Here is a 14128-nt window from a genome sequence, read left to right on the forward strand (position 1 = left end):
TCCCGACCTGTCTGTCTTCTCCCTCCCGACCTGTCTGTCTTCTCCCTCCCGACCTGTCTCTCTTCTCCCTCCCGACCTGTCTCTCTTCTCCCTCCCGACCTGTCTCTCTTCTCCCTCCCGACCTGTCTGTCTTCTCCCTCCCGACCTGTCTCTCTTCTCCCTCCCGACCTGTCTCTCTTCTCCCTCCCGACCTGTCTCTCTTCTCCCTCCCGACCTGTCTCTCTTCTCCCTCCCGACCTCTCTCTCTTCTCCCTCCCGACCTCTCTCTCTCTCTCTTCTCCCTCCCGACCTCTCTCTCTCTCTTCTCCCTCCCGACTCTCTCTCTCTCTTCTCCCTCCCGACCTCTCTCTCTTCTCCCTCCCGACCTCTCTCTCTTCTCCCTCCCGACCTCTCTCTCTCTCTCTTCTCCCTCCCGACCTCTCTCTCTTCTCCTTCCCGACCTCTCTCTCTTCTCCTTCCCGATCTCTCTCTCTTCTCCCTCCCGACCTCTCTCTCTTCTCCCTCCCGACCTCTCTCTCTTCTCCTTCCCGACCTCTCTCTCTTCTCCTTCCCGGCCTCTCTCTTCTCCTTCCCGACCTCTCTCTCTTCTCCTTCCCAACCTCTCTTTTTCCGTCCACCCTCCCCACACCAGATGAGTGGGAGAATGGTTGTAATGAGCTCCAGAGGATGTTGATCGTGCGCTCGCTGCGGCAGGACCGCGTCGCCTTCTGCGTCGCCGCCTTCATCATCAACAACCTGGGATCACGTTTCGTGGAGCCGCCCGTACTCGACATGAAGGCTGTGAGTGTGTGTGTCGGGGTGTGCATATGTGTGTGAACGCGCGCGCGTGTGTGTGACGAGACTGTGAGTGGCACTCAGAGGAGACTGTTTGATCCCCCCCCCTTGCTCTCTGTGTCACTGTCTCACTCCCACGCTGACACGTTCAGCCTCGATGACGGCTGAGGGATCTGGCACAAGATGGCTGCCAACCAGAGCCAAGATGGATCCCCTGCGTTGTGGAGGTGGTCCATTTTGAGATTGGTCATTCTGGCCTTCTGGAGTTATTCCTGACTATTTGACCTGAACAGGAAAAACATTTGTTCCCAGTAATCCTCTATGTATTGATGTGAAAGCACTTGGTAAAAAAGTTTCACATTTGTCACAAACCCAATTGGGGGATGATACTTGCATCCAACTGCCATCAACTGTGACCATTAACAAGAACTGTACTAATACAATAGTAATTTCTCTCTTGGTCCTCCCCTGATCTCTGCCACTGTGTTGATGCTTCCCCCAGGTGGTGGAGGACTCGACCACTAAGACTCCCCTGATATTCGTGTTGTCTCCGGGGGTGGACCCTACAGGAGCCCTGCTACAGCTGGCTGAGGCCTCAGGGATGAGCAGGAAATTCCATGCCCTCTCCCTGGGCCAGGGTCAAGCCCCCATTGCCACACGCATGATCAAAGAGGGAGTGAAGAGCGGTACGAATTTCCCTTTCTCTCTCTCTTCTAGGCATCTGTTTCTCGTTCATTGTTGATAGTTACTTTGCTGAGTATTCATAGGACTCCTCTCTCTCTCCCCCATGCCCTGTTTGTGGACTGCAGTGTCATTTGTTATGTTCTATCTGGCTGTCACTTCCTGTAGCTTGTTGTGATTTCAGCCACACCTCTCTATACTTGACCAAATGTCATCGCCATACATCAGATTGTACTCGTAATACATCAGTACTGTTGTTTTTGGAAAAGTCGATTTTTAATATCGCTTCTCCTCCACTCTTTCCTCTATTCTCCTCTCCCACTCCCACTCCCACTCCCACTCCCACTCCACAGGTCACTGGGTGTTCCTGGCTAACTGCCACCTGTGTCTGTCCTGGATGCCCCAGCTGGATAAGTTAGTGGAACAGCTGCAGGTGGAGGAGCCCCATCCTGACTTCAGACTGTGGCTCAGCTCCTCTCCTCACCCTGACTTCCCCATCGCTATCCTGCAGGCCGGTATCAAGATGACCACCGAACCACCTCGGGTAGACAGAGAGAGGATATACACTACTGTACTCACACATACACACGCAGGCACACACTTTAAGAGAACACATCTAGATACATTTTCAGAATGATCTACTCTCTTTTGCCTTTGCCCCACTCAATTCTCTCTCTCTCCCCCTCTCCCCCTCTCCCTCCCTCCCTCCCTCCCTCTCCCCCTCCCTCCCTCCCTCCCTCCCTCCCTCAGGGTGTGAAGTCCAATATGAAACGCCTGTACCAGCTGGTGACAGAGGGTCAGTTCACACGCTGTGCCCGGCCTGTGCTCTACAGGAAGCTGCTCTTCGCCCTCTGTTTCTTCCACAGCATCCTCCTAGAGAGGAAGAAGTTCCTACAGCTGGGCTGGAACATTATCTACGGCTTCAACGACTCTGACTTCGAGGTAAGGCACACGCGCACACACACAAAAATGGCTTCCAGTCGTAGTCTTAAAACTATCCACAACTTGGCTCTTTCTACTTGGTAAAAATAGTCAATTAGGAGAGGGGAATGTCAGGTATTTCTGAGTCTGATATGGATTGTGAAGATTTGATGTTGAAGAATGCTTGAAAACGGTGACAGAATTTTTCACCTACTCCTTTCCCTTGTAAGACAATGAAGACTAACAAAATGCTGACCTCTCTACATCCTGTTGCGTGAGACCAAAAGCAGTGTATAAATCACCCCCTAGGGGTGCTAACAGCAGGCGTGTCCTCATCCCTCCTCCAGGTTAGTGAGAGTCTGATGAGTCTGTACTTAGATGAGTACGAGGAGATCCCCTGGGACGCCCTCAAGTACCTGATCGCCGGGGTCAACTACGGCGGTCACGTGACTGACGACTTTGACAGACGCCTGCTCACCACGTACATCAACGACTACTTCTGTGAGGCCGCCGTCGCCGCGCCATTCTTCAAGTGAGGATGACACGCGCGTACAAACACACACAGCGACAGACACACACACACACACACACACACACACACACACACACACACACACACACACACACACACACACACACACACACACAAACGACTGTCTCTTTCACTCTCTCTCTCCTCACACACACATAAAGATCTAGTCATGGCAGAGCTTACTGCGGCTGCTGTCTGGTGACAGGTACTCATAAAGACTGAGGACCGTGAGCACCACCATGTGGCCAGCGTTGATATTACAGTCACTCTGAGGAGTCCAGCCCTGTTGCTGCTTATTCCTGCCTATCCAGTACTTTCTAAGGGTCAATTTGGGATTGGACAACAATGTTGTACTGTAATACTTTCCTCTCCTCTCTCTCTACCTACTACATCCCCCGGGACGGGCCCCAGTCCTCCTACAGGGTTATGTAGTGTTAACAGTCTCTTCTCCCCTCTATCTAGACTCTCCTCTCTCTCTACCTACTACATCCCCCGGGACGGGCCCCAGTCCTCCTACAGGGAGTACATCAGCCTCCTCCCAGCCACGGAGCACCCCGAGGTGTTCGGCCAGCACCCCAACGCCGACATCGCCTCCCAGATTGCTGAGACCAGGACCCTGTTTGACACCCTGCTCTCCCTGCAGCCCCAGGTCACTAGTGGAGCTACTGCCGGAGCAGCTGCCGGGCCCACCAGAGAGAATAAGGTGAGTGGGATGGATGGGTGGGGGGGGGTTACAGCTAGAGGCTGTGTCATGTGCATTTGTGTGTGTGTGTGTGTGTGTGTGTGTGTGTGTGTGTGTGTGTGTGTGTGTGTGTGTGTGTGTGTGTGTGTGTGTGTGTGTGTAGCTCTGTATTTTCTGCATATTTACTATCAGTAAGAGTTTCAGTCGCTCCCCTCTCTCTCCAGGTATTGGAGTTAGCAGCAGACGTGCTGCAGAAGATCCCAGGCCTGATAGACTATGAAGGGACCAGAGTCCTGCTGGCTGACGACCCCTCACCTCTCAACGTGGTTTTACTGCAGGAGATCCAGAGATACAATGCCCTGCTACACACCATCAGGTAGGACAGACAGAGAAGGGGGGTGTACGTAGGTGGTTTGTGCAGGGGTGTGTAGCTGAAAATGTGTGTGTAAAAACAAAGTACTGGATGGATAGTTTAACTGAGCGTGCGAACGTGTGTGTGTGTCTAGGTCGTCTCTGATAGAGCTGGAGAAGGGGATCAAGGGTCTGGTGGTGATGTCTAGCAGCCTGGAGGAAACATTCCACTGCATCTTCGACGCCCGCGTCCCCCCACTTTGGGTTAAGGTAGGACACACACAGACACATACATAACCACACACACACTCATGGATTGTTACAGGTCATAGACACACACAAAAAAAACATTTACCATTTATCTCAAGGCATTTGACTCTGCTGTAGTAACTGCCCCAGCGGAAGCAACATCACTAGTATCTGCCCTTGTGCTATGGTGATTGCAACATCTACACATCATTCATGTAACCCAGGCACCATTCTATTATGTGAGCACAGCGATATCAACAAATCTGTACATCAAGATCATGTTCAGAAAACCACTTTTAGCTGGAGGGAATGGCAGCCATTTTACGGGCTCTTGACCACTTGTGCTATTTTGTGTATTTGTTTGCACTGGTCTTAACTCTCGTTTCCTATGACCGAAAAGAGCTTCTGTTCATTAGAACAGCCATCACTAACCTCGATTTGGACTAGGACTTCTACTTCAATGAGTCGGAGGTGAATGACATATTGATTAACCTCAGACCAGGCCCTAATCCCTGTCACTGTAAGGTGAAGACGGCACTGTAGAGGCCGGCTCGGGCACCCTGATGAGACTACAGCGGCAAATGAATGAATCACCTCTACCCTCTGTTCTATTGGCGAATGTAAAGTTGCTGGAGAATAAACTGGATGTGCTCCCTTCGGGACATTAGGAACTGTAATATACTATGCTTCTCGGAGTCATGGCTGAACAAGGACATGAATAATATACATCCAGCTGGTTTTTCTATGTATCGGCAGGACAGAACGGCAGAGTCCGGGAAGATCAGGGGGGTTGTGTGTGTCTCTTTATTAACAACAGCTGGTACGTGATCTCTAGTATTAAGGAAGGCTCGAGGTTCTGCTCACCCGAGTTAGAATACCCCATGACAAGCTGTGGACCATACTATTTACCACGAGAGATCTGTATTTTTCGGAGCTGTCTATTTACCACCACAAACTGATGCTGGCACTAAGACCACACTCAACGAGCTGTATAGGGCCATAAGCAAACAAGAACATGCTCATCCAGAGGCGGCGCTCCTAGTGGCCAGTAATGTTAATGCAGGAAAACTGAAATCCGTTTTACTTCATTTCTACCAGCATGTCACCTGTGCAAATAGAGGAATTACAACTCTAGATCATCTTTACTACACACACAGAGACGCATACACATCTCTCTCTCGCCCTCCATTTGGCAAATAGGGCCATAGCTCTATCCTCCTGATTTCTGCTAACAAGCATAAACTCAAACAGGAATTGCCAGCTCAATACAGAAGTGGTTTGATGAAGCGGATGCTAAGCTACAGGACTCTTTCGCTAGCACAGATTGGCATATGTTCTGGGATTCATCTGATGGCATTGAGGTGTTTACCACATCGGTCACCGGCTTTATTAATAAGTGCATCGACGACGTTGTCCCGACAGTAACCATACATACGTACATATCCCAACCAGAAGCCATGGATTACAGACAACATCCGCACTGAGCTAAAGGCTATTCGGGAAGTATTCAGACCCTTGACTTTTTCCACATTTTTTTAGGTTACAGCCTTATTCTAAAAATTGCTGAAATCGTTTTTTTCCCCTCATCAATTCACACACAATACCACATGATGACAAAGCAAAAACACGTTTTTAGATTTTCTTTTTCTTTTTTTCTTAAGTATTCAGACCCTTTACTCAGTACTTTGTTGAAGCACCTTTGGCAGTGATTACAGCCTCAAGTCTTCTTGGGTCTGACGCTACAAGCTTGGCACACCTGTATTTGGGGTGTTTCTCCCATTCTTCTCTGCAGATCCTCTCAAGCTTTGTCAGGTTGGATGGGGAGCGTCGCTGCACAGCTATTTTCAGGTCTCGCCAGAGATGTTCAATCGGGGTTTAAGTCAGGCCCCTGGCTGGGCCACTCGTCGTCATTCAGAGACTTGTCTCCAAGCCACTTGTGCGTTGTCTTGGCTGTGTGCTTAGGGTTGTTGTCTTGTTGGAAGGTGAACAGTCGCCCCATTCTGAGGTCCTGAGAGCTCTGGAGCAGGTACTTTGCTCCATTCATCTTTGCCTCGATCCTGACTCCCAGTCCCTGCTGCTGAAAAATGGACCCACAGCGGGATGCTACCACCACCATGCTTCATCGTAGGGATGGTGCCAGGTTTCCTCTAGACGTGACACTTGACATTCAGGCCAAAGAGTTCAATCTATGTTTCATCAGACCAAAGAATCTTGTTTCTCATGATCTGAGAGTCTTTAGTTATGTTTGGGCAAACCTCAAGCGGGCTGTCATGAGCCTTTTATTGAGTAGTGGCTTCCGTCTGGCCACTCTACCATAAAGGCCTGATTGGTGGAGTGCTGCAGAGATGGTTGTCCTTCTGGAAGGTTCTCCCATTTCCACAGAGGAACTCTAGAGCTCTGTCAGAGTGACCATCGGGTTCTTGGTCAACTCCCTGACCTAATGCCCTTCTCCCCCGATTGCTCAGTTTGGCTGGGCGGCCAGCTCTAGGAAGAGTCTTGGTGGTTCCAAACTTCTTCCATTTAAGAATTATGGAGGTCACTGTGTTCTTGGGAACCTTTAATGCTGCAGAGATTTTCAGATCTGTGCCTCGACACAATCCTTTAATACATTTGCAAACATTTCTAAAAACCTATTTTCGCTTTGTCATTATGGGGTATTGTGTGTAGATTGTTGAGGAATTGTTTTTATTTAATTCATTTTAGAATAAGTAACATAACAAAATGTGGAAGAAGTCAAGGGGTCTGAATACTTTCCGAAGGCACTGTATGTCCTGATTGCCTAGTGACTTTTACCCCTACACACATGTACATACTGTATTACCTCAACTACCTCGTACCCCTGCATATTGACTCAGTACTGGTACTACTTGCATACAGCCTCCTTATTGTTTTTACTCTTGTTACTATTTCCTTTTTTATTTAGCAAATATTTGTCTTACTTTTTAACTCTGCGTTGTTGGCTAGGGGCTTGTAAGTAAGCATTTCACTGTAAAGTCTACACCTGTTGTATTCGGCACGTGACCAACAAAATGTGATTTCAATTTGACTTTAGAGGAACGTTCTGCTGATAGATACAGTGAGGTTGAATTGATGACGTTACGTATTCAGCCGTATACCTAACAACAAGACAACCCACGGACACTATCAGAGCAGCAGCTGTTGATGGTACATAAAGGTCCATTCCCTTATGTAGCATTTAATACCATACTTTCCCCAAAACACGCTTCCATGGTCAAATGAATGGCCAATCTGGGTAGTGGGGACATACCCACTGGGCACAGACGTCAATTCCACGTTGGTTTAACGGAATTTCATTGAAATGACGTGGAAACAACGTTGATTCAACCAGTGTGGGCCCAGTGGGAAAGTCCAGTATGAGTGTGATTTATAGAAGAACATAGAGGCTGTCAGAAGCCATCTCGGCTATGTCAAAAGGAGCAATCTGATCGGACTGGAAAACGTCAGTGTGTGAGCCTGGGGCAGGAGAGGGGGGAAGGGACACACACATACTCACACATGTGCCCGCGCGCACACACACACACACAGATCCACGTTTTCTAGGACGAGCGAGGCAGCCTGGCCAAAATTAAAGCCATGAGTCTGAGGGAGCAGAAATATAATGACAGTCTGCCATGCCTGCCAGGGGTGAATGGAACATGGACAGACGGACGGAAGGAGAGAGAGCAAGAGAAGGAGGGGGGATAGTGTTCTAGAAGGGGTTGTTGTTCATCCCCGGAGCAGGGACAGGGGAGGAGAGGGGGGCAATCAATGAGAGAAAGAGAAGGGAGAGAGAGCGAGAGAGACAGGCAATCAATGAGAGAAAGAGAAGGGGAAGAGAGCGAGAGAGACAGGCAATCAATGAGAGAAAGAGAAGGGAGAGAGAGAGAGAGAGACAGGCAATCAATGAGAGAAAGAGAAGGGGAAGAGAGAGAGAGAGACAGCCAATCAATGAGAGAAAGAGAAGGGGAAGAGAGCAAGAGAGACAGGCAATCAATGAGAGAAAGAGAAGGGGAAGAGAGCGAGAGAGACAGGCAATCAATGAGAGAAAGAGAAGGGGAAGAGAGAGAGACAGGCAATCAATGAGAGAAAGAGAAGGGAGAGAGAGAGAGAGAGACAGGCAATCAATGAGAGAAAGAGAAGGTGAAGAGAGCGAGAGAGACAGGCAATCAATGAGAGAAAGAGAAGGGGAAGAGAGCGAGAGAGACAGGCAATCAATGAGAGAAAGAGAAGGGGAAGAGAGCGAGAGAGACAGGCAATCAATGAGAGAAAGAGAAGGGAGAGAGAGCGAGAGAGACAGGCAATCAATGAGAGAAAGAGAAGGGAGAGAGAGAGAGAGAGAGAGGCAATCAATGAGAGAAAGAGAAGGGGAAGAGAGCGAGAGAGACAGGCAATCAATGAGAGAAAGAGAAGGGGAAGAGAGCGAGAGAGACAGGCAATCAATGAGAGAAAGAGAAGGGAGAGAGAGCGAGAGAGACAGGCAATCAATGAGAGAAAGAGAAGGGGAAGAGAGCGAGAGAGACAGGCAATCAATGAGAGAAAGAGAAGGGGAAGAGAGCGAGAGAGACAGGCAATCAATGAGAGAAAGAGAAGGGGAAGAGAGCGAGAGAGACAGGCAATCAATGAGAGAAAGAGAACGGGAAGAGAGCGAGAGAGACAGGCAATCAATGAGAGAAAGAGAAGGGGAAGAGAGCGAGAGAGACAGGCAATCAATGAGAGAAAGAGAAGGGAGAGAGAGCGAGAGAGACAGGCAATCAATGAGAGAAAGAGAAGGGGAAGAGAGCGAGAGAGACAGGCAATCAATGAGAGAAAGAGAAGGGGAAGAGAGCGAGAGAGACAGGCAATCAATGAGAGAAAGAGAAGGGAGAGAGAGCGAGAGAAACAGGCAATCAATGAGAGAAAGAGAAGGGGAAGAGAGCGAGAGAGACAGGCAATCAATGAGAGAAAGAGAAGGGAGAGAGACAGGCAATCAATGAGAGAAAGAGAAGGGAGAGAGACAGGCAATCAATGAGAGAAAGATAAGGGGAAGAGAGCGAGAGAGACAGGCAATCAATGAGAGAAAGAGAAGGGAGAGAGAGCGAGAGAGACAGGCAATCAATGAGAGAAAGAGAAGGGGAAGAGAGCGAGAGAGACAGGCAATCAATGAGAGAAAGAGAAGGGAGAGAGAGCTTGACAGACAGGGGAAAAAATAGTGAGGAAAGCAGAATGAAGTAGGGGACTAGATATAGAGGGTAGAGTAATGAGGCAGTGGAGTTGAGAGAGAGAGAGACACAGCTGGAGCTGAAGCATTAATGGCCATCCTGTCCACCTCTCATAAAGAGGGGGCCAGTAACAGGGTAGAGCAGGCCTCTTTCCCTCTCGCTCTCCCTCTCTCTCTGTCCCTTTCTATCGCTCTCCCTCTTTCTCTGTCCCTTTCTCTCTCTGTCCCTTTCTCTCGCTCTCCCTCCCTCTCTCTGTCCCTTTCTCTCGCTCTCCCTCTCTCTCTGTCCCTTTCTCTCGCTCTCCCTCTCTCTCTGTCCCTTTCTCTCGCTCTCCCTCTCTCTCTGTCCCTTTCTCTCGCTCTCCCTCTCTCTCTCTGTCCCTTTCTCTCGCTCTCCCTCTCTCTCTGTCCCTTTCTCTCGCTCTCCCTCTCTCTCTGTCCCTTTCTCTCGCTCTCTCTCTCTCTGTCCCTTTCTCTCGCTCTCTCACTCTCTGTCCCTTTCTCTCGCTCTCTCACTCTCTTTCTCTCTCACTCTCTCTCTCGCTCTCTCACTCTCTTTCTCTCCCTCTTTCTCGCACTCTCTTTTTCTCTCTCTCCTCTCTCTCGCTCTCCCTCTGTCTGTCTCTCTTTGTCTGGCTGTACTGTAATAGTCAGCACTGGGCTGGTTGGGCTTTAGGAAGGGAACTGGAGCAGAGACAGCAGGTTTACTCTACTTATTACACTGCAATTACCCCCCCAGCTTCCCCTCAGCCCCAGATACGGCATTGTGACTTTGTTTAGGCACCAAGTGTCCACCTGATGACCCAGTGGACCAGACACACACTCAGGCAGACACGCACACAGACACGCACACACCCACAAGGGCGCACCCACATAAACTGCCCTCAATGACCCCTCTGAAGAGACACACACACACTCCTTTTTTCATCCGCCCCATCCCCCGACACACAGTAGAATCTTTGGCAGACCACCGCGGTCTCACTGACTACTGGAACGAGTTGTACACTGTTTTAATGAAGAATTGAACCTTAGGACATAATAACAGTTGGATTGTGTTTCCAGTCCAGTGTGTACGGGGGTCAGTCAGTAGAAAATGGGTGTTGCTTCCCAAATGGCACCCTAATTCCCTACCCTAGTGCACTACATATGTAGTGCACTGTATTGGGCATAGGGTGCCATTTGGGAGGTAGTCTGTGCAGGCAGTATGATGGGTTAACACACCTTCAATAACAGAACACTGACTCACCGAGTACAGGCCTAGAGGAACCGAACACAGGTTCATATGATGCTGCTGGGACAGTTACTATAGCAGGACAGCATATACTATTGACGTTGCTGTGTGTCTCTGTCTCTTTCTTTGCCTGTCTGAAGTGTCTTGTCTCCTCCGTCCTCCTCAGGCCTACCCGTCTTTGAAGCCGCTGGCATCGTGGACCAGGGACCTGTGCCAGCGCGTGGAACAGTTTGCCCGCTGGGCAGAGACGGCCCACCCCCCTACCCTCTTCTGGCTCTCTGGCTTCACCTTTCCCACTGGCTTCCTCACCGCTGTGTTACAGTCGTCCGCACGTCAGCACAGCGTGAGGCCACACACTCATACTGAACCAGTCAAAAGTTTGGACACCACCTACTCATTCAAGGGTTTTTCTTTATTTTTACTATTTTCTACATTGTAGAAAAATAGCGAAGACATCAGAACTATTAAATAACACATATGGAATCATGTAGTAACCAAAAAAGTGTTAAACAGATTAAATATATTTTAGATTCTTCAAAGTAGCCACCCTTTGCCTTGATAACAGCTTTGCACACTCTTGGCATTCTCTCAACCAGCTTCACCTGGAATGCTTTTCCAACAGTCTCTTGAAGGAGTTCCGTCATGGAGGCAGGTAGACTAGTGGTTAGAGTGTTGGACGAGTAACCGAAAGGTTGCAATATCGAATCCCGAGCTGACAAGGTAAAAATCTGTCGATCTGCCCCTGATGAAGACAGTTAACACACTGTTCCTAGGCCGTCATTGAAAACAATAATTTGTTCTTAACTGATTTGCCTTGTAAAATAACATTTTCAAAAACATATGCTGAGAAATTGTTGGCTGCTTTCCTTCACTCTGCGGTCCAACTCATCCCAAAGCATCTCAATTGGGTTGAGGTCAGGTGATTGTGGAGGCCAGGTCATCTGATGCAGCACTCCATCACTCTCTTTCTTGGTGAAATAGCACCTGGAGGTGTATTGGGTCATTGTCTTGTCGAAAAACAAATGACACTCCGACTAAGCGCAAACCAGATGGGATGGCGTATCACTGCAGAATGCTGTGGTAGCCATGCAGGTTAAGTGAGCCTTGAATTCAAAATAAATCACTGACAGTGTCACCATCACACCTCCTCTTTCATGCTTCACGGTGGGAACCACACATGCGGAGATCATCCATTGACCTACTCTTCGTCTCAGAAAGACACAGTGGTTGGAACCAAAAATCTCAAATTTGAACTTATCAGACCAAAGGACAGATTTCCACTGGTCTAATGTCCATTGTTTATTTTGCTTCTAAATGAATCACTGACAGTGTCACCAGCAAAGCACCATCACACCTCCTCCATGCTTCATGATGGGAACCAAGGCAAAGGGTGGCTACTTTGAAGAATCTCAAATATGAAACACTTCTTTGGTTACTACATGATTCCATATGTGTTATTTCATAGTTGATGTCTTCACTATTATTCTACAATGTAGAAAATAGTAAAAATATAGAAAAACCCTTGAATGAGTCGGTGTGTCCAAACTTTGGACTGGTACTGTTTATTTATACACACACACACACACCAACACAAACACGTACACACACACAGCACAGACCCCTTACTCTGCACACTCACCAAACATGACTGAGAAAACATTCAAACTGTGTTCACAAACTAACCAAAACTACTCTATACCGCACACCCTCGTAAACTGCTGCACAGGAATGGGTCGTGTTTGGTTTATAATTATGCCCACATAATAACTTTTCTAAGGATATGCAGTACCGCTGTCGGGATAATAAAGAGTACTTGAACTTCAACCGTGCCAAGTTAACCTCTAAAGTAAAATGTTCACTTCGTCATGCGTTGAGGTCAATGGGAGACTTAGTGAAAATCTGACTAACACTTATGTATTACCCACAGGTGTCAGTGGACACTCTATCCTGGGAGTTTATTGTTGCGACAGTGGATGACAACAACCTCCTTTTCCCACCCAAGGTGAGACACCCGTTTTCACTATAAATCAGTGTCCTTTTCTCCACAACTCTTTTCCCTCAACGTGTCTAGTTTAGGGCTCGGAATACTCTTCCTGGTCAGACCGCATGGTCAGAAGAAAACCCTAATCTATTGTAAGTCATGCAACTTTCTCCTTCTTCTTCCCTCTTTCCTCCCCTCCTCAGGACGGGGTGTTTATCCGGGGGCTGTATCTGGAAGGGGCTGGCTGGGACAAGAAGAACTCCTGTCTGGTGGAGGCTAAGCCAATGCAGCTGGTCTGCCCCATCCCCACCATCCACTTCAAACCTGTTGAGAACCGCAAGAAGATAGCCAAGAGTATGACAAAAAAATAAAACATCTCTCTCTCTCTCTCTCTCTCTCTCTCTCTCTCTCTCTCTCTCTTCTCTCTCTTTCGCTATGTGTCTCTCTCTCTCTGTGTGTCTCTCTCTCTCTGTGTGTCTCTCTCTCTCTCTCTGTGTCTCTCTCTGTCTCTCTCTCTCTGTGTCTCTCTCTCTCTGTGTCTCTCTCTCTCTCTGTCTCTCTCTGTCTCTCTCTCTCTCTCTGTCTCTCTCTTTCTCTTTCTTTCTGTATCTGCCAAGTGACTGATGTAATGTCTGTGTCTGTGTGTGTGTGTGTGTGTCTAGGTATGTACTTGTGTCCATGCTACTACTTCCCAGTGCGTTCGGGCGATGGGGGAAGACCCTCCTTTGTGGTGGGGGTGGACCTGAAGTCTGGAGCTGTGCCTTTCGACCACTGGATCAAGAGAGGAACCGCTCTGCTCATGAGTCTAGACAACTAGTGGCTGCACACACACACAGTATACACAACCTTCATGCACATCTCAGAATCACATTGTATTAATGAATACAATAATCTTAAGTAAAACACAAACATTCTCCATCACATGCCTTTTGAATAGTCATTTGAATATTTTGTATGTTAATTTGCATCATTCTTGTTATTTATGTTAGGGTTTTATTTGTTTAAATATATTCAAATTCCTCAAAAAATGTACTGAAATGATAGTACTTTATTCAAATATTTTTTAATAATTAGAATAAATTATGAATTAATTAACTGCTTTTGCAAATAAAATAAATGTTGATTTACTCTTTGGGGTATGACTGATATGGTTGTATCAAGGACTCCCACATTGCTCTATTTTCAACTCCTCATGATTCACTTCCTAATACAGCACTACATCACTCTTTCCACTGTGACCCCTTTTAACCTGCTGAAAGAGCTCTCCACAATATATTAAAGGCACACACACGCACACACAGAGACAGGACACAGACATTACATCACACACACACACACTTGAATAAATAGACCATCTCTTCATTGTAATTATTCTCTGGTAATTATTCAGACACACAGACAGACGAGATGTATTATCCACAGTAGAACCTTGTACCCCTTTTTTTGTGATCAAGTTTTTATACTTTTTTGGTTGACAGGACAGAAAACCCCAAACCAACAGACATTACACATACACACATTTATCTCCG

At 47.8% G+C, this 14128-nt stretch overlaps 1 protein-coding gene across 1 annotated transcript in view; it reads left to right on the top strand.

Moving 5' to 3' along the window:
• Positions 1-13734, top strand: part of dnah2 (dynein, axonemal, heavy chain 2) — a 244930-nt gene extending 231196 nt beyond the window's left edge. The window contains 12 exon segments of the mRNA XM_052459726.1: positions 632-780; positions 1277-1460; positions 1809-1999; positions 2206-2397; positions 2724-2908; positions 3371-3611; positions 3815-3966; positions 4097-4211; positions 10785-10961; positions 12546-12620; positions 12803-12953; positions 13262-13734. Of these exon segments, the coding sequence (XP_052315686.1) occupies positions 632-780; positions 1277-1460; positions 1809-1999; positions 2206-2397; positions 2724-2908; positions 3371-3611; positions 3815-3966; positions 4097-4211; positions 10785-10961; positions 12546-12620; positions 12803-12953; positions 13262-13416 (1967 nt within the window). The 3' untranslated portion in view covers positions 13417-13734.
• Positions 13735-14128: the final 394 nt, after the last annotated feature.

Source organism: Oncorhynchus keta, chromosome 13, assembly GCF_023373465.1.
Source record: "Oncorhynchus keta strain PuntledgeMale-10-30-2019 chromosome 13, Oket_V2, whole genome shotgun sequence".
Lineage (NCBI taxonomy): Eukaryota > Metazoa > Chordata > Actinopteri > Salmoniformes > Salmonidae > Oncorhynchus > Oncorhynchus keta.